At 50.3% G+C, this 21,038-nt stretch overlaps 1 protein-coding gene across 3 annotated transcripts in view; it reads left to right on the forward strand.

Moving 5' to 3' along the window:
- PITPNM3 (PITPNM family member 3) overlaps window positions 1-21,038 on the forward strand; it is an 88,335-nt gene that overhangs the window by 23,525 nt on the left and 43,772 nt on the right. For all 3 annotated transcript variants that reach the window (XM_027130782.1, XM_027130784.1, XM_027130783.1), the window contains exon 3: window positions 3,249-3,356. In XM_027130782.1, coding sequence (XP_026986583.1) covers window positions 3,249-3,356 — 108 coding nt within the window. The remainder of the gene's footprint in view (window positions 1-3,248; window positions 3,357-21,038) is intronic.

Consider the following 21,038-nt stretch of genomic DNA (forward strand, 5'->3'; position numbering starts at 1 on the left):
TGTGTGTGTGTGTGTGTGTGTGTGTGTGTGTGTGTGTGTGTGTGTGTCTAAGGCTGAGTACTGAGCACAGGGGCAGAGGAGCGGCCCAGAGAAGGAGAGAAATCTCGTCTGTGAGGTGGGGGGCCGGGGAGCGGCTGGAGAGACAGGCAGGATGAAGCCTGGGGCGGGGGGTGGGGGGAGCAGCAGAGAGTGCAAGGAAGCCAGGGAAAATACGAGAAAGCAGAGAGGGAAAGAGAGCAAGAGAGACTCAGAGAGGACGGGAGAGAGGGACACACACACACACACACACACACACACACACCAAGAGAGACACCAAGAGAGCCACACCAAGAGAGTTGAAAGAGAGACAGTGACCCAGGAGAGAGAGACATCAGAGACACCAAGAAGGCCTGCAGAGGTGGAAAGCTCCGAGGGGCAGGCACCCAGAGAAACCCAGAGAAGAGATCAAGAAAGAGACACATCCACCCAGAGAGAGGAGAGAGACAGGTTCTGGGATAAAGACAGAGCGAGAGCAAAGAGTAACTGTGATCGAGGCCCAGAGGGAGGGACAGACACGGCAGAGAGCCTGAGACAGAGAAACCCCAGGACCCAGAGGGACGGAGATCAGTGGAAAGGGACCTGGGTCAGGGATGGGCATCAAGCAGGGAGGAACACGGGGAGAGTCTGAGAGGAGATACATTTCCTAGAGAGAGAGACAGAAGGCCGAGAGGGAAAGATGGAGGGGGGTCATGCAGAGACAAGGAAGAGGGAAAAGATGCGGAAGCCTCTCGGGGTTCTGATAGCCTCACACACACCGTGAGAGAGGGATCACGCATTATAGAAGAGCCAGGATCTAGGACGTGCAAGCACCTGCTGTATACCCAGCACTGGACCAGAGCCCCAGCTCACTCATCTGACTGTGTCAGCTTCCCACTGTGTTTTTCACAAAGCTGAATCCCTACAGGATGGAGGTCAGGTCTCACGCTGCATGCAGCGGCTGCTCAGGAAGCCCTCCGTTGCAGAAGGGACGTTAAACGAACAAGCAGAAAACTGCTTGCCTGGGGAGCTGAGCCGGGAGGCGCGCGCACCCAAGGCGGGCTACAGGCCGGCGGGCGGCCCCGCCCCCAAGCCGGGACAAAACGCCGCCGGGCGGGCAGCAGCATAGCTGGAACTGGGGCATAACTCCACATGCTCTGGTGGTGGTGGTAATGGTGGTACCGTCATCTTCCTGTGCTGTTACGCACATCTGTGCTCCCGCCGTGTGCTAGTCGTGCTTGTACACACTTCACCTTCACTGTCTCGTCATCTGAGTGACTCCTCACAGCAATTCTAGGACGTGGGCATTACTGTGATGTCCTTTTATAGATGAGGAAATGGAGGCTCATAAAACATAAGTTACCGTCCAAGGTCGGACAGCTAGCAGATGGTGCATCCGGGATTGAAAAGAGTCGATCTAACGCCAGAACGGAGCTCTTAACCCCCTGGTGACCCTGCTTCCCCAAGAATAGTACTACCTGCTACTTGTTTACAGCATTCTGGCTTGTGTAGCCCTTTCAAATTTACTATGTCAGTCGTCCTCATGAAAGTTTGCTAGAAAGAGTTGTGGAACCAGAGCTGTTATTCCCACGTAAGCAATAAGAAAAGAGGAACAGCTGAGGGACATCTGTAAAGGTACAGGCTCACATGTAGCAGCTCAGGACTGGAACCCAGTCAGGGCTCTGCCCAGAGCATGATGCTGCCTAGAGGTGTAAACCGTGCCCAGATGGAACACACCGGGTTCAGGAAGTTGTCGGGTGGCGTGTGGTGCTTGGGCAGCCAATACAGGATGTCCAGGACAGGCAGGCCATCAGGAGGGCAGGATTTTAGGACTCTTGAAATAGTATATCTGGGTTTAAATCCTGGCTCTAGCCAGTGACCTTCGGCAAGTTACTGAACTATTCCATGCTTCAGTCTCCTTGTCTATAAAATGGAGATATGTACTTTTTTAGAATTGTTATGAGAATTAAATACATTTGTGTTTGTAAAACACTTCTAACGACCTCAGTGCATACTAAGGATTTGGTAAGTGGTGTTAAGTAGATCACATAAAATAATCAAATAAGGCAGGAGGAGGTGGTGTCCCAGCCAGAAATGGGGTCTGGATGACTGAGCTTGAGTGGTTCAGAACTCTGGACAGATCCCCAAGCTTTAGATTCACCATATTGGTTCCATGTGCTCTGTGAAGTTCTTTGGCAGTGAAATGGGTCTTACCTCTTTGTTCTCGGTTACGATGAGCTTAAGAATTCTCCTCATGACCCTTTAATGTCTGCTGTATGAGAAAAGGCACAAAGGTCTTCACCAGGAAGGCCTGTCTCTTTAAAGAGAGAGAGGGGGCATTCTTGTGGGTTTGTTCTTGAGGAAATGTCCCTTTCAGGGATGAGGGACTGCACCAGATGTGTGTAATTGATGTGTGGGACCCCGGGGCTTGTGTTCAGTGTGTTAGGGAATATGACCTCACCAACTCCTCTGAGCTCAGACTGGGAAAGGGCAAGGATAGAGACAGGGTTGAGGGGAGGACTAAAGGGAGAATGGAAGCATTAAGAGGTTCATAACGTTGAGATGTGGGTTAAGGGTTCCATATAGCTTAAGGCTTGCTTAGAGGCAGAAGTCTTCTGCTCTCTCAGTTACTCCAGAGCCGCTCCTACACCACTCAAATCCTGATCTGCTCAAACAAGGATGGCAACTCACTCCTCACGTGAAGAAGTAACCTTAATGTCTCCCATCTGTAAGCACCCCCTGTGCACCAAGGTCTTTATATTCATTATCTCTCCTTTAATCCTTACAACAACGCTATGATTAAACATTGCCAGTCCCATTTTACTGATAGGAAAACTGAGGCTCAGAGAAGCCAAGTAACTCACCCAAAGAAAAACTGCCACCTAGTGGTAAGGCTTTACTTTTTCTTCCCAAACACACTGCCTTTCAGGAAATACCACTCTGAGTGCTAGGAATGGAGCCTTCTGTGAGTTTTCAGCCTCTCTCATGACTGTTCCCTTGTTACTTTTTTTGGCTGTAACATGTGGAGACCCAGTAGGGTATAACAACCATGCCTTCTTGCAATGAAAAATTCCTGGATGTCTTATACCTGTCTGTAACTATAGACACCTTCAATAGTTGACATCTTCCTCAACTCAAAGGAAGAAATAAATACTCCCTGAGACATAGGCTTCTGTTAGGGCTACCTCTACACAGCCCTGCCGACTCATGCCCATCTTTACTTCTTTCCACAGAGGAGGTGGCCGAAGGGAAGAACGCCATCCTCATTGGGATGAGCCAGTGGAATTCAAATGACCTGGTGGAGCAGATCGAGACCATGGGGAAACTGGAGGAGCATCAAGGTAAGGTTCTGCTTCTCTCCTGGCTGGGTGTCTACATGTGTGTGTTGCGGACAGTGTGCAGTTTGAAATGACGGCAATTTGGGGCTAGAACCTGGGTTTTCTACGAAGAGTCATCTATCTGTCTGGGAACTTCGCCTACAACCCCTGAATTCTGTGACCTGCAGGAATCCTCGTGGGGACTTCTGCAGGGTTTTCTGTGGCAGAAAAACTCTAGGATACTTCAACAGAGCTTCCTGTGTTCATTGGATGACCACCCAGGAGCATGGGTAATTAAGGGCAGGCGGCAGGGTCCAAGCTCCTTGGAATCTGCTAGTTAATGTAGGGTAGCAACTGGAAAGCCTTTGGGAATGGGCAGGGGAGAGGGGCAGCAGTTGGGGTTGTAACTTCCTTTGGTCGAATTGTTGAAGAAGGTTATGGCTGGGGATTCGCCCAGAGGCTTTTTAAGGAGGGGAGTTTTGACCAGGAGCTTAATCAGCAGACAAAGCAGGCATATTCTTTTAGGCATCCATCCTTCTGTCCATCTGACCATTTCATGTTATGAACAGAATGTTCATTGAGCATCTACTATGTATCAGTGCTTGGTAGGAGGGACCAAAGGTGATTTAGCTAAGGCTTCTGCCTTGCGATGTGTCACAGAGTGTAAGTCAAAACATAAAGGGGTCAACCCTTAAACTGAGGGTTGTTGGGCCCAGAGGGGAGAGGCAGGAATTTTAGAAGGAGGCAAGAGAGGGGGTCTCAAGGAAGCATTCTTGACGATGAACCTATGGACCCAGGCTTCACAAGGCAAGTGGAGGATGGAACCAAGGAGCTTATAAAATGTGAGATGGCATATGGGGAACGTGAGGCTCAGAGAGGGACTGTAGTTGACTAAGGTCACACAGGAGGGAGAAGCAGAGCTGGGGCTAGAACCCTATCCAGGATCCAGGGTGCCTCTGCTTCTGTTAGCTTTTTCTGTCCCTCGTCCCCACCTAATATATCACTCCTCCTACTTCCCCTCCTTCCCATCTCCTCTTTTCCTTCCTCTCTTGGCCCCATCTTTCCTGTCATGGTCTGGGCCAGGCTACCTATCAGGAGACGCTCAGTGAGACAGTCCTGGCCTAGCCCAAGAGAATGACCATTTTGGTGTTGACCATCTTGGCGGTAGCTGTCTTAGCCCAGCATCTGTTCCTTTTCTTACCCTCCCCCATCCCGGCCTCCTTGGATCAGAGCCCGCCCCATACCAGCTTGCCCATCCTGAGAAATGGACAGGCCTGGGATGACTGTTCCATTTTACAAACGAAGCACCCAAGGCTCAGAGGAGCTGCATCTTGCCCAAGGTCCTCCAAGTTGGGGGCAGCATCACACTTAGACCTTCAGTCTCCTGATTCCCAGACCAGGGCTTTGCTTCCCAAATTGGACCAAGGCTCAGCACAGTTCTGAGCCCCGGCAGAGTCAAGTCCGAGCAACCCAGAGTCTTAACGGCAAGGCCCTCCTGGGCCACTGTCACATTCACAGAACGAGTGGGCTCTGAGTCTGGTACCCAAGACCAGTCCAGAGGAAATTTCCCAGTCTTCCCTGCTACTCATTTGCAGATGGACCCTTTGTCTACTCTTTCCTTCACCCCAGGAACCCGGAGGGGGCCCAGAAGGGGTCATGGACTCCAAGTGCTTCCCTGGGACAATGCTTGGAGTGATGAAAAGACAAACCGAGACTTGTACTCACCACCCATCTGGCCATCCCCTCCCATCCCAACCCGCGCTTGTCTGCCAAGGAATGTGTGACTCAGACACAGTGTGAGCTAAGGAGGAGGTGAGTGAGAAGCAGTGTGAGCTGGGAGGGCAGGGGAGGAGGAGGCAGATGGAGGTCGATGGGCAAGGCTGAAACCGTAGCTTTGGAATCTAAGAGGTCTGGGTTTGAACCTTGGCCCTGCCACCCCATGGCTTTGTGGCCAGGAAAGTCACATCGCCTCTCAGAGCCTCAGTTTCTTCATCTGCAGAATGGGGCTAGCACACAAATTGCACACATTAAATGAGCTGATACTTGCAAAGTGCCTTCAGTGCCTGGTCATTATAACGTGGGAAGGGGGAAAGAAGAGTGAAAGGTCTTTCACAAACACAGTTCTAACAAATGCATCATGGAGCTCATGAGAGGTCGGATTAGGGGCAGTGGCTTGCCTGAGTCCAAGAATTGATGCTGTTTCCTCCCAGTATGAAATGGGGAGCAAGAGGGAGAGAGAGAGAAGGAGGGGTGAGGAAGAGGAAACCAGCCGTGTTTCTGGCTCCTTCTGAGTCCCATTCCTCTGTGGATTCATGATGTGAATTCCCACAACATGGCAGAACACACACGCCGATTTCATTCATTCCAGCAGCCACTTCTGGAGCCGAGACGTGGGCTCAACCCAGGATGGTGGGGAAATAAAGACAAGCAGGCTGGCCTTGTTACCTCTGTAGGAGCTCACAGCAGACAGGAAGAGGATCATGGCCACGGCTACAGTGCAATAAGACAGGCTGAGTCAGGGGCCTGAGGAGAGAGCCTCTGGGGACTCTTTTGGGGAGAGGAAGTTCTAAAAACACTTTCTGGAAATGGCTGCAATCAAAATTGGTGTTATAGATCGAGCTCTACCCCTGCCTCCTTCCACATTCCTGCCCTTAAACGCAGGGCTCACTGCAGAGACAGCCCCCGCCATGGTTCAGGCCCTGGCCAATCACAGCTACCCCTGGTGATGACCCCCAAGTTCATCTCTAGCCAAGACCTACCCCCTGGGCTCCAGACTCATATTCTAAGGAGGCTCCTACTTGCCTCTACCTGGACATCTCAGAACCACTTAATGCTCTGCAAGTTCCAAACGGAGCTGAGCTTCTTCCTTCTGAACCTTAATTATGTTCTATGGCCCATCTTTAATCTCAGTCATTTGGAGCCTGTGTTGCATAGGTTCGTTCAGGCTCCTCTGGTATCTCCAGTTCTTGAGGGCGCGAATTCTGGTATGTGTGTGTGCATGTGTGTGTACCTGCGCACATGCTACCTGTACCTCATGGGTTTTGTTTCTTCATTTTTTTTTTTTTTTTTTTTTTTTGCGGTACATGGGCCTCTCACTGTTGTGGCCTCTCCCGTTGTAGAACACAGGCTCCGGACGCACAGGCTCAGCAGCCATGGCTCATGGGCCCAGCCGCTCTGCGGCATGTGGGATCCTCCCAGACCGGGGCATGAACCCGTGTCCCCTGCATCAGCAGGTGGACTCCCAACCACTGCGCCACCAGGGAAGCCCGTTTCTTCATTTTTTATTGTGAACTCATCTTGGTCAACACCCCACCCTTTTCTTTTCTATGGGAATCTTGTGTCCCCCAGGTCTTGAAAACATCCTTCTAGTGATTGGTCTTGTGTCTCTGCTGGGCCTGAGTGTTTCACTAATTGTGGACATTTTATATGCTAAATTTACAGCTTTGCGGTTCCATTCTCCTTGAGTGGTGTAAATTTAGACCCCACACCCATAGGTGGCAAGGGCTTAGGGTTTTAATTACGCATGTGTGACTTTTTTCTTTCCCACTGTCTATGAATGGTTTTTTGGCTGCTTCCCCGGAAGACTTTTTTTTTTTTTTTTTCCGGTATGCGGGCCTCTCACTGTTGTGGCCTCTCCCATTGCGGAGCACAGGCTCCGGACGTGCAGGCTCAGCGGCCATGGCTCACGGGCCCAGCCGCGCCACGGCATGTGGGAACTTCCCGGACCGAGGCACGAACCTGTGTCCCCTGCATCGGCAGGCGGACTCTCAACCACTGCGCCACCAGGGAAGCCCTTTTTTTTTTTTTTTTAATGTTTCTTTATGGGTGGAGCAGCCCTTCACGGATCCCTACTACACAGGGGGCGCTGCTCTAGCTCCTCACCTTCCACAGGCTGAGGCCAAGTCTGTGGAGTTAACAGCAATACTGTTCTCAGCCTCTAGCCCTGGAGCCTTTATCCATCTGAGTCTTCCAGGGCTCTTCTCTACATTAGCTTCTGCTTTTGTGTCTGGATTGTAGTTCCCTCTTTGTTTCTGGCACTTGTATATTATCCATTCTTTATTTTGAGCTCGGTTACATATTTACTTTTTTTTTGGATATTTATTGCCCAGTATTTTTTTTTAATATTTACTTATTTATTTGGTTGCACCAGGTCTTAGTTGTGGCGGGCGGGCTCCTTAATTGTGGCATGCGGACTCTTAGTTGCGGCGTGCATGTGGGATCTAGTTCCCTGACCAGGGATTGAACCCGGGCCCCCTGCATTGGGAGCGCGGAGTCTTACTCACTGCGCCACCAGGGAAGTCCCTATTACCCAGTATTTTCATGGAAAGGGATCCTTTGGCATCAGCTCAGTCCACCTTATTATTATTTTTACAATTGCTTGTCTTGTTATTTTTATTTAGTGTTTTAAAAAATTTGGTAAAATATATAAAACTTACCATTTTAGCCATTTTCAAGCGTACAGCTTAGTGGCATTAATATATTCACACTGTTGTGCAATCATCACCACCAGGATGAAGAAGCTCCAGAACTTTTTCATCCTCTCAAACTGAAACTCTGTCCCCATTAAACAATAACTCCCCATTCCCCCCTTCCCCCAGCCCCTGGGAACTGCCGTTCTACATTCTGTTCCTATGAACTTGGCCAGTCTAGGTGCCTCATATAAGTAGAATCAAGCAGAATTTGTCTTTTTATGTCTGGCTTGTTTCACTTAGCATGTCTTCAAGGGTCATTCATGTTACATGTGACAGGATTTTCTTCCTTTTTGAGGCTGAATAATATTCCATCGCATATATCTACCATGTGTTGTTTATCCATTCATCTATTGATGGATGTGTTTTCACCTTTTAGCTATTGTGAATAATGGTGCTATGAACATTGGTGTACAAATAACCATATTATTTCCTGAATACATTCTTCCTCTTTTTTTGGCCACGGCTTGTGGCGTATGGGATCTTAGTTCCCTGACCAGGGATTGAACCCGTGCCTTCGGCAGTGAAAGTGCAGAGTCCTAACCACTGGACCGCCAGGGAATGCCCACTTGAATATATTCTTGTTGTAAATAAACAAACAATACAAATAAACAATCAATACAAATAAACCAGTCTTCCTTATCTACTTCTTCAATTGCAGACCTCACTTCAAAGTATATCAACGTGGAGGGTATCTCTCTAGAGATAGATATTAGATGTCATTGTTGCAATTTAACTTATTTTTTCCATTTAGTAGTAGATCTAGGAGAGCTTTTCCTGTGAGTATTTATAGATTTGACTCATTATTTTTACCTGTACTATAGTATTCTCTATAATAGATGTACCATAACTTATCTAACCACTGTGTAGTGATAAACATTGGAATTTTTCATCATTAAAGCAGTGATACATGGGTTAAGAGTATAAGCATTGAAACCTGTAATAGATACTGCTAAACAGTTTTCCAAAAAGATTGTGCAAATTTATATCCACACCAGCTGTGGATTAGGTGAGCCATTTCCCCACAGTGTCACCAGACTTGATATCATCAACTTGACGGATGAAGACATTTTCTTGTTTTGCTTTGTCCTGACTTGACTGCTAGTGAGAGCAACCATCTTTCCATAATGTGTTGCCCAACTCCATTTTCTTTTTCTCTGAGTTTCTTAGTCATGCTTTTTGTTCATCTTCTACTGAATTGTCTTTTTCTTCTTGGTTTTTAGGAGCTCTTTCCCTGTATTTTGGATATAAATTATTTGTCTGCTGTGTATTTGAAATCTTTGTGTCTTGAATTCCTGCCACTTGGCTGAATTTTCTTATTTTCTAATAGTTTGGGTTTATTTCGGTAGAGTGTCACATTGTTTACAAATCTCAACAGTTATATCCTTGCCAATATTTACCCAGCTTACTTATTTTTCTTATTAAATTGCATTGCACAGGATCTCCAGATAGATGCTGAGTGGTAAGAGTGATCCAGGCTTTCTTATTTGATCTTGACTGTAACGCTGTAATCCCCTCCCTCTTCTCCTCCCACCCTTCCCCCTCCCCTTTCCTCCTCCCCCTCCTCAGTTAAGTGTATTGAGGTATGATTTACATTAGGTAACCTGGCCTGCAGGATCTCAGTTCCCAGACCAGGGATTGAACCCACGCCCCCTGCAGTGGAAGCGTGGAGTCTTAACCACTGGACCGCCAGGGAAGTGCCAGCGTTCACCCTTTGTAGTGTATGTTTTTTTTTTTCTTTTTTATCCGATACGCGGGCCCCTCACTGTCGTAGCCTCTCCCGTTGCGGAGCACAGGCTCCGGACGTGCAGGCTCAGCGGCCATGGCTCACGGGCCCAGCCGCTCCGCGGCATGTGGGATCTTACCGGACCGGGGCACGAACCCGCGTCCCCTCCTGCATCGGCAGGCGGACTCTCAACCACTGCGCCACCAGGGAAGCCCTTAGTGTATAGTTTTCACCGCTGCTTCTTAAATTCCATGACTTCCTCTTGGATTTACTTCCTCTGTTAATTAGAATGTCTCCTCAAGTAATTCTTTCAGATAGGGACTGTCAGGTAGGGATAGTCATTTTCCAAGCCCTTGCATTTCTCAGCATGTGTTCATTTTGCCTTTACACCTTTTGGAATAATCGTATTCCAAACTATCTCTGAAGACATTCCTCATGGCCTTCTCGCATTTGGTGGTGTTGGTGAGAAGTCTGAGGCAAATGTGTGGGTAATCTGTTTTTCCCTCTTGTTGAAGCTTTCAGTTTTTTTTTTTTTTTTTTTTTGAAGCTTTCAGTTTTTAAAAGCTTTATTCTTTGCATTCTGAAGTCACAGCCAAGTTTGCAGATGAGGTTTTGTTGTTTGCTGTGTCTGAACCTAGTGTCCTCTTTTTTTTTATTACTGTGACATTTTCTTTTGATTATTTCTTCAAGTATTTCTTTAACTATGTTTTCTCCTTCCAAAACTTAGATAGTTGCTGGAACCATGTCTCAGCTTGCCCTGCCTATTCTTATTTCTTGGTTCTTGCTGGGTTCTGGAAGTAGTCCTTTGTTCCAACTCATCAACAGCTCCCCAACTTTTCTCTTCTTTGGCTGTTTCCGTTCTTCTGATCAACTCTTCTTCTTCTTTTTTTTTTTTTTAACAATCATCTTTTCATTTTCATGTGCTCTGGTTGGTTCTTTTTCATAACAATCTGATACGGATTCACAGATGTCATGGACTCATTCCATGCTTTCTAGAGTCTCTATCTCCTTGTTCTTTTAAGTTTCAGTTTTCTGGTCTGTCAGAAGTGGATGGGAATAGACCACACACACTTCAGATTGGATTAATTACCCAAAGATCCATAAGTGAGATTATAACATGGAGCAGGATCGAGCTTGGTTCTAATTGTCTAAGGAAACACACAGCTGTCATTAACGTTGTCCAAGTAAAGCAGGTCTTGCCAAATTCTTTTTTAAATTGAGACATAATTCACATATCATAAAATTCACCCTTTTTTTTTTTTTTTTTTTCCCGGTTCCGGGGCCCTCCCTTTTTTTGCCTTTCCCCTTTTGGAGCACAGGCTCCGGACGCGCAGGCTCAACGGCCATGTCTCACGGGCCCAGCCGCTCCGCGGCATGTGGGATCTTCCCGGACCGGGGCACGAACCTGTGTCCCCTGCATCGGCAGGCAGACTCTCAACCACTGCGCCACCAGGGTAGCCCCCAGCTGGGATTTTGATAGGGATTGTTGTTGAATCTTCCAGATCAATTTTGGAAGTATTGCTAGCTTAACAATATTAGTTTTCTAACGCATGAACATGCAATGTCTTTCCATTTATTTAGGTCTTCTTTAATTTCTTTTAATGACGTTTTATAGTTTTCAGTGTACAAGTCTTACACTTGTTTTGTTAAATTCATTCCTAAGCGTTTTATTCTTTTCGATGCTATTGTAACCAAAATTGTTCTCTTAATTTCATTTATAGATTGTTTATTGCAAGTGTGTAGAAATACAATTTATTTTTGTAAATTGATGTTGTATACCTCAACTTTGCTGAACTCATTTATTGGTTTTATTTTGGGGGGATTCCTTAGGATTTTCTATATATACAATCTCCAAATAGAGGTAGTCCAATCTGTCCAAACTGGATGCCTTTTATTTCCTTTCATTGTCTAATTTTCCTGGCTAGACTGTCCAGTATAATATTGAATAGAAATGATGAGAACCAACATCTTGTCTTGTTCCTGATCTTAGGGGAAAACTTTTCAGTCTTTCACCATTAAATATGATGTTAGCTGTGAGGTTTTTTGTTGTAGTCCTTTCTGTGGTTGAAGAGATTCCCTCCAGTTTCTTGAGAGCTTTTATGAAAGGATGTTAGATTTTGCCAAATGCTTCTTCTGCATCTATTGAGATGATCATGTGGTTTTGGTCCTTTATTGTATTAATATAGCATATTACACTGATGGATTTTCATATATTGAAGAATCTTTCATTCCTGGGATAAATTCCGCTTGGATCTTGCCGTATCACTAATCCTTTATGCTCAGGGTTTACATATCTCTTCCAGAATAAGCTGTGCTAATAGTCTATGAGCTGTCACTTAAGAGACTCTACAATCAGGGCCCTTCTTGTTTCTGAAACAAACTTAGTGTCATCAAGGCCACATTCTCATAGAGACAAAGGGAGCAGTCACTGCCTAGGTGTCCCTGATCAACTTCTCTGCCTCGAGCTTTCCAGAGAGCTGTTTCTTCCTGCCACTCACCCTCTGACTCTAGTTTATACCCTTATTTCTAGATATATGATTCTTAAAGAGTGGTCCCTGGACCAACACAATTAGCCTCACTTGGAAACCATCAGAAATACGAATTGTGTGGGACTTCCCTGGTGGCGCAGTGGTTAAGAATCCTCCTGCCAATGCAGGGGATAGGGGTTCGAGCCCTCGTCCAGGAAGATCCCACATGCCGCGGAGCAACTAAGCCCATGCGCCACAACTACGGAGCCTGCGCTCCAGAGCCCGCGAGCCACAACTACTGAAGCCCGCGCCTAGAGCCTGTGCTCCGCAGCAAGAGAAGCCACCGCAGTGAGAAGCCTGCACACTGCAATGAAGAGTAGCCCCTGCTCACCGCAACTAGAGAAAGCCCGCACACAGCAACAAAGACCCAGTGCAGCCAAAAATAAATAAATAAATAATTAGAAATATGACTTGTGGACTTACTGAATCAGAAATCAGCACGGCTCAGAATCTGTGTTTTAACTAGCCCTTTGGGAGATTCTGGTGCTTGCTAAATTTGAGAGCCATTCATGATTATGATGCTAAGTTGGTTGAAGGAACCCACAGATCCGTTTTCCTGTCCTCTCCTTCAGGCATTGAGTTTGGTATCTTTCTTTCACATTGTTGGTTTTCCTCTTATATTTAGTAATATTGGGATACATACTGCACTTTGTGTTTGCAGTTAGCCTCTCTCTGAGTGATGTGATATGTCTATTTACTGCAAGCTGCTGTCATCTTATTATTGGGGAGGGTAGGAAATGCTGCAGGGTGACTTGAGCCATTAGCTTCTGCTTTGCCCCTCTTGGGTATTTTCAGCCCCGCAGGGTGTCCTGTCCCTCAAACTCAGCCCTTCTCACACCTGGGGACAGATGCCTCTGCTTGGTACAAGCAGGAGTTGGTGGGCAGGGTGAATGGGGAGCCCAGTCACCTGGCTTCTCTACCATGGAAGCCCGGACAGTTGCAAAACCTTCCTTTGTTCCTGTGTTCTCCACCCATGACCCTGACATTCCCTCTGAGCTGCCCCTACCTTTGGCTCCGGACCTTTCTGTACAGGGTTGAGGTTATGGTTTCCTCTCTCCTGGCCTGGTTTTATGGGCATTTGACCTTAGCAGTCACACGAGTCTCCATGCATAGCAGAGTCTCACGCTCGAGTTTATGCTCTGCTGTTACCATCTTGAAATTCCTAGTCTTTTTGAACAAAGGGCCCCACAAACTATGTAGCCAGTCCTACCCCCTCCATCAGATCTCTCTGCCTTCTGCCTTTTGAGGGTACCTCAGAATTTCTGATCTGCCAGGACATCCCTTCCTGTTTTACAATGCTACTAAAGATTACTTCATACAAAATAGTTAATGCCATTTTCTAGGGGTATGGGACAGGAGAAAAAGGCTGGATCTCGTTGCCAGTTGGCCAACTTTATCCAATCCTACTGTGATGGTTCTAAAATATAAATCCAGTAATATCATTCTGCTATGGAGTTGGCAACTAGGTGTTTGTTGGCTGCAGAAGGAAGTATAGGGACTTCCCTGGTGGCACAGTGGTTAAGAATCCGCCTGCCAATGCAGGGGACACGGGTTCGAGTCCTGGTCCGGGAAGATCCCACATGCCATGGAGCAACTAAGCCCGTGTGCCACAACTACTGAGCCCACGTGCCACAACTACTGAAGCCCATGTGCCTAGAGCCTGTGCTCCAGAACAAGAGAAGCCACTGCAATGAGAAGCCTGCGCACTGGTACGAAGAGTAGCCTCCGCTCACTGCAACTAGAGAAAGCCCGCCAGCAGCAACGAAGACCCAAAACAGCCCAAAAAAGTAAATAAATAAATGAATAAAAATTTAAAAAAAAAAAAAAGAAGGAAGTATAAACCCCCCGGCCTGGCATGTGAGGCCATCCTGGTTCTAGCCTTCCTTCTAACAATTATAATTGTCTAGGGTTAGTACGTTCCCCATCCCTGCAGGAGTCAAGCAGCCCTGGAACGACTACCGTGAGGGATGCTACACAGGGGCTGTCAGAGGTCATTGCTAAATCTGGCGATCTCCAGGTTATCTCTACTCTGATATTCATGACTTCTAGGCTATACCTCCCCCTTCCGTTCACGCTGTGTCCCAGCCAAATGCCCAGGGGCTGCTTGCTGACTCTCAAGCCCACTTGAGCTCTGCCTGCTTTCCCCCCCCCCCCCCCCCCCCCCCCCCCCCCACCCCCGCCTTTCCCCTGATTTCCTCTCCATCTCTCGTAATCCTGTGCACTTCCCCAGGGGGCCTCCCCACTGGCCCAGCCTCTCCCAGAGCACCTCCCTCTTGCTCGGCACTGCTTACGTGGGCTGCCCCTGCAGTGCTGACCCGTCTGTCTACAGCTGTACCTTTCTGGGTGGTGATGCTTTGCCTCCTTTTCTGAACCGGAAGCAGTGAGGTGCTTATCACGCATTCGTGCCCTCCCTCCCTCCCTTATGCATTCAGGACACACGTACTGGTACTTACTCTGTGTCGGACCCTGTGCCGGTCAATGCTGGGGACACATTGATGACTCAGAAGTGGACTCAGAATTGACCAGCTCCCAGACTTGGGGGTGGGGCAGCTCCAGGCCAGTGAGCTAATTACTCTAACAAGAGTGGGAACAAGGTCCAGAGGGATCAGAGAAGGACCCGGAGCCGGAGCTGAGATGTGAGGCCTGAAGGAGGCCTTTCGGGGCTCTGGACAGACCCGTGAGGGTGCAGCAGGCAGAGGGAACAACAGGTGCAAAGGTCCGGAGGGAGGTGTGAGAAGGCAGGGAAATTTGGGTAGCTACTCAGAGTTCGTCTTGACTGAAGTTGGGAGGCTAGGCATTGGGCTGGGGGGGTGACCGGGGGGGTGGGGGGATCTCGGAGAAGAGGTAGGAGTGGGGAAGCTGAAGGGAAGGCCTTGAACATCAGGGGTGCCCCCGGGGACCCACAGAACAGTTTAAGCGGGAGGGACAGCTGCATTTTAGAGAGATCATTCTGGAAGCCGATGCAGAAGATAATAGGAGGGACCAGGGAATGAGTGTAGAGGGGGTTGTGATGGGCCGGGTGAGAGGTGATGAGGGTGAATCTTGACCTTGCAACTCAGCAGAGGCTCAGCGTGTGGGGAGCACCCTGAGCAGGGGGGAGTGTGCGGGTCTTTCCTTCTCAGCCCCACTGCGTGGGCTGAGTTACCAGGCTGGCCAGAGCCTGGCAGATCACAGGGCTTCAGTTGCCCCCATTCCTGCTCCACGGGGCCTGCTCAGACCCTTTCTGGCACGTCAGGAGGAGAAATCCCGATTCCTTCTTCCCCGAGGCCCCGTCTGCCTGAATTGCTCCCTCAGCAGCCACCCAATCCTCCTGTTTCAGGTGTTTGGTGAAAGTGTTTCTGTTCTTGGCCACACACTTTGCTTCTCTTGCTCTCGGGGAGCTCACCGTTTGTTGGAACGGGATTGGAAAGAGGAAATATAAAATCACTCAGGAAACCATGGGCGGGTTATGGAAGCATCTTCTTGGAGGAAATGATGGGGCTCAGATGCGCGGGGGTGTGAGGTTGGGACAGGCGGGATCAGTGGGCGACGGAGGCCCTGCCCTCCCCGTGTAGCCTGCCGTGTTTGCGGGAGCTGCTGGCAGCTTCTGCATTTGCAGAAAGCTTCAGCTGAGGCGAGCCTGTTGGGCCCAGGGGCCCTGGAGAGCGTAGGCCAAGTGGGGTCTCATTTAGACAGTGGCTGAAGCAGCGGCACATCTGGTTAATCACCCGCGTCCTGGGAGCCTGCTAATCAGGAAGCCGGCTTCACCACGGACTCCTCCGCGCTCGCCTGCTGGTGGCTGTGAGGGACAGCGGGGCTGGACGCTTCTCCCCGGCAGCCCTTACAAACAACCCCTTCTCCATTCCCCCTGCTCCCCACTCCTCGGCCCCTGACCCCCCACCCCCACCCCCACCCCAACTTCAGGAAGCACCTCCCACACTGCCTGAGCCATCCCAGGAAACCCCTGCTCTAGAAAGCCCCTCCCCCGATAGGGGGCAGAGGTCATGGAAGCGCCCCCAGGAGGTGTGAGGGTGTTGAAAGGGACCAGACATAAACTTGGGTAAGTGACGTTATCCTTCTGAGCCTCAGCTTCCTCTTCTGTGAAGGCACCCTTCTCCGCACAGGTGTGAGATCTTAGTGATCTAACAGGTGGGAAAGCACTGGGCAGACCCCAAGCTCTGCAGCCCAGGGGCAGCCTTTCTGGTTTCCACACCTGAGCCTGCACTGCTGGGGCCGGCTCTGGCCTCCCCAGCATTCTTCCTTCTACCCACGTGACACCGGTGGGAATCCTGCGTTCCAGCTTCTCAGTGACATTCCCTCCTGGCTTCTTTTCGCCTCTGCACCCCTGCTTCCCCCCTACCCCCAGCTTTAATGACCCAGCTCCACTCCCCCAGCAGGCATTATTGCCCACTGAAATCCTGCCTGGGCTACAAATCCTATTTCCTTTCTGGTAATGAAGTATTGCTTGGTAGCAGCATCTTGTAAACCGTCTAGGTGAGTCGCTCCTAGGGCCTGGCCTGAGAACAGGGAGGTGATGGGCTAGACCCGGCCCATCGCCTCCCCTTCCCCCAGGGTCTGGCACAGAGCAGGTACTAGGGAAACACCAGAGGTGTATGTGCTGTCGTCAGGGCTGTGACCAGTGCTCTGAAAGGCCTGGGGCTTGGGGTTTAATGATCTCAATTCTGAATGATTTTGTCTTCAGCTCTGTGTTTTGTAAGTGCCGCTCGATGGGACAGTGGAGCACGTGCTGGGGCTGGGAGCTTGGTTCACGCGTCGGGCCGCCTCCCACCCCCTCTCTGCCTCCCAGGATGGGCTCTTGGCCTCCCTCTCTCCTGCCCTCTGCCACCCAGCTTCCTCCTCCCTGCACCTGCCCAGAGACAACTACTGTCCTCCCCCAAGCAGGGGCCTGGGTGCCGGGACGGTTGGAGTCAGAGGCATGGAGCCCAGTGTCAGTACAGAGCAGCCGTCCCCACCCTGGGCCGGCAGAGCTGCGGTGCCTTCGGTGGGTGACTCAGAGAGGGCAGGCCTCTCACCCGCCCCATCCAGGGACCTAGAGTGTTTTGATGCGGAGGCTGCGGTACCCTTGGGGGTCACCTGCCTGCCCGGGGGGTCGGGGCAGCGGTCAGTGGGAAGCTTTCCTGCTCTCGCTCACGGCACGGTGCCAGGGTCCAGCGGCTGGCGGGAGGGGGACTCTGGTAGCTGATGGCCCATGTGCCTGGGTGCCACGTTGAGAAGCGGGCGCCCCCGGGCACCTGTGTCTACACTCACCCCTCAGGTATCCCTGTGCACGAGGGAGCACACATTAAGTAGCAAATAAAAAACACCAGGACAGGTCAGGAAAGGACAGAGGGAAAAACTGTATTTTAGTACCTTTAACAGTTTTTTTTTTCTTTTTTCTTGTTTTTTTGGCTGGGCCTCATGGCTTGTGGGATCTCAGTTCCCGACTCGGGATTAAACCTGTGCCCTTGGCAGTGAAAACGCGGGTCCTACCTACTGGACCGCCAGGGAATCCCCAGGTTTTTTTTTTTTGCTTTTTGAACGAGGGCCTTTTCATTTTGCACTAGGCCCTGCTCATTATGTAGTTGGTTTGGGGCACAGTAGAAATGGCAGGAGACTCGGGTTTGGAAGAGCTAGTGAACCCCTCCGCCTCTCCAAGCTGCAGCTGTCTTATCTACCCCGGGCCCCGCTCCCCTACACCTGCCTTTCCTTATCTGCCCCGGGCCCCGCTCCCCTACACCTGCCTTTCCTTATCTGCCCCGGGCCCCGCTCCCCTACACCTGCCTTTCCTTGGTTCCACGTGCTGCGGACGGGGTCTCGCTGGCTGCTTGCAATGTCCTGCTCGGTGCTCTCCCTGTCAAAGCTATGTTTGCCCCGAGGCTCTCAAGTCATGGCTCTGTCGCACCTTCCCCAGGGTCGCTCGGTCAGAGTGAGTCTCTCCCTCCTCCTCCCTCATCTCACCTTGACTTTTTCATCTCCGCGTCCCCCACGGTCCCTGGCACAGTGCTTGGCAGATAGATAAATAGAAGGGGTTTTATAAGTGAGTGTCTTCATCTCGACGTGAGGCATCTGTCCTGCTGGATGGCGGGAGCTGACTTTCCCCCTGGACTCAGCTGGTGCTCAGATAGGACGCTCGTGTTCGGTCCTGACCTACGCATCTGACATCTGATGTGGGATCTCCCTTGCTCTGTCCGCATCAGTGCTGCTCTGGCACCCGGGGAAGCGGTCTGCGGGCGCCTTGTCATGCTGTCGGGGGGCTACTCTGCAAGGGTGCCCAGGCCTCTGTTCTCTACCTGGGCCTCTCTGGAGCACGGGCTCTGCCGTGACCCCTGGGCCCGGGGAGCACTGTGAGCTGGCACCCAGCACTAACCATTGAGCACCTCTACCTGACTCCACCTGGAGTCGTGATGGTGACAAAAGAGATGAGGTCTTGAGCCAGTTGTTAAAAGTAAATAAGTAAATGAAGCAACAGTAAGACCACTCCTCACACCTTGAATGGCTACTGTGTGCTGGGCTGTGTGCTAAGGGGTTTACACACATTAATCATTTGATATTCACAATAACCCTCTGAGGTAGGTAGCACTCCTGTCCCCATTTTATAGATTAGAAGACTGAGGCATGCAGAGGTTAAGTAACTTGTCCAAGCGTACACGGTTACCAAGATTTGAGTCCAGGTGTTTAACCGAAATGCAGTACAACCAAGGACTTTCAGTACTTGTAGGGTCCTTAGAGAGCACTGGACCCACACTGGATTGTGGGAATGAGGCCCAGAGAGGGAAAGTGACCTGCCTCAGGTCACACAGTGAGTCCGAGTCCATGGGAAACTGGATGGGAATCTCAGCCTCCTGACTCCAAGTCTATGCTCTTTCCATTCCCTACTCCTGCCTTTGAGAGTGCCCAGAGGCTCTGATTCCATGGAGGAGGGAGACAGATTAGGATTCAGGTGACATGAGCCATGAAGGCAGCCCTAGCAGGCAGAGGCTGCAGAAACAGGGCAATGGATTCTGGTGCATGGCATCTGGGATGCTTCATTCCCTTGGGAGGGAGTCGCCCATCAGCCCCTGGATTGTTGGTGGGGAGGTGGTGGCATTTCCTACACTGGAGCTGCCCTTGAGTCTGCAGGGGAGGGACCGGCAGCTTTGCACGAGGAAGGGCGTTCAAGGCCCCTGGCAGAGGCCTGGAGCTGGCTTCTCTCTGTGCCCTGGAACCTTCCTTGGAGAACTGGGGTTCTTGGGGAAGCTGTGGACACATTTTTGGGGGGACTTCAGACTTGTTCAGGAAGCCGGGGACACCAGACCTGGTATCTAGGTTCTGCCGGCATGGTCAGGGTCAGGAGAGAGGGTCCCACCTGGGCAGCAGGTGCCAACTAGCTAGAGCAGGTGCCTCTAGCTAGAGTTTTCAGGCTGGAGGCGTGACTTCTACATTGCTTGGCCCATGCCCTAGACTCCAGTCTGGCCACTTTTGTGCTGTGCCCCTGGCCCTGGACTCCTGTCCTGGCAGAGCTGGAGGACCCTTCAGCAGAGTAGAGTGAGACCTTCCATTGAACAGATGTGTATAATTGAGGCCCAAAACATGGTGCCACAGAGCCAGGGCTAGGACTCCTGATGCCAAGGGGCTCCCCTGGCTGAAGATCTCTGGGGGGCTCAGACAGAACTGCTAACTGACTGGGCTCTCAGTGGGCTGAGGTCAGCTGAGGCCCGGGGATTCCACTTCTCAGATTTTAGCCTCACTCTGGCCACAGAGAATTTTCTAGCTCCTGGGGTTTGGCTTAGGTCCCTTTCTGAGCCTTCCAGTTAGGTGGGGTGGGCTCGAGGGGAGCATTCGCGATGGAAGGGAACTGGCCTTTGCTGAATCTGACCCTGTGAGTCCCTTGGGATGCAGAGCTGACCTTTGAGGACAGAGGTCCTGAGAATTGAGCCCTTTGAGGAAGGATCAAAGTCTTCGTGGAAGAGGTGGCCTCGGGTTGGTTCTCCACCCAGCCCACAGGATACAGCGTGTTCGACAGAGAAAGACGGAAGAGCCCTAATGGTGTTCAGGTCATTTGGCTGGTGGAGATGAGGCAGGAAGGGGTGGGCAGAGGCTGGGGACGTGGGCAGGGGCCACTTTACAGAGAGGCTTGCTTGCCAGGCTGAGAATTTGATGACGGCGAGTCACTGGAGGGCTTGGAGCAAGAGAGTGGCCTGGGAAGGCCAGTTTTCGAAAGATTAATCTGGTGAAACTAGAGGCAGAGAAATTTGACAGACCAATGTAAATGCTGGGGAGGTGAGCGTCTGTTAAGAGCAGCGCTTACTTCTGCTGCGACTGGGTGTGTAAATCAGAACATACGCCTCTCTGGAAAGCAATCGGGCAATAAACATCGAGCCTTAAAAATGTTCTTACCCTTTGACCCAAAATTTTCCTTCTGTGGCTGTATTTTTTTTTTTTTTGCGGTACGCGGGCCTCTCACTGTTGTGGCCTCTCCCGTTGTGGAGCACAGGCTCCGGACGCGCAGGCTCAGCGGCCATGGCTCACGGGCCCAGCTGCTCCGCGGCACGTGGGATCTTCCCGGCCCGGGGCACGAACCCGTGTCCCCTGCATCGGCAGGCGGACTCTCAACCACTGCGCCACCAGGGAAGCCCTGTGGCTGTATATTAAGGAAATCATAAAACAGGCAGAAAGAGCTTCAGCCACAAAGATGTTCCTTGCAGCAGTAATTATAAGGGTGAAATTTTGAAACTTTCTGCCAATAAGATAATTTAAAAGTCAACCATGATGTATCCTCTCAATAGAACATTCTATAGCTGTTGGAGTGATGTTTACAGAGGTTTCATAGCTTTAGTTATTTATTCATGCTTCAACTTGAAGTACAGAAAGTGTATTTTGTGCTTCTTTATCATCGATGATACCTTCCACGAGCCAACCGTTGATCTATTTGTTGGGGATACAGAGATAAATGACATAATCCTGGCCCACAGAGAGATGATATGATCTCAACTGGCCCAAAAAAATGTTTATGGAAAGAAGCCTG

The sequence above is a fragment of the Aethalodelphis obliquidens genome, unplaced genomic scaffold (assembly GCF_003676395.1).
Source record: "Aethalodelphis obliquidens isolate GAN/ISIS:26980383/991018 unplaced genomic scaffold, ASM367639v1 scaffold38, whole genome shotgun sequence".
NCBI classification, from domain to species: domain Eukaryota; kingdom Metazoa; phylum Chordata; class Mammalia; order Artiodactyla; family Delphinidae; genus Aethalodelphis; species Aethalodelphis obliquidens.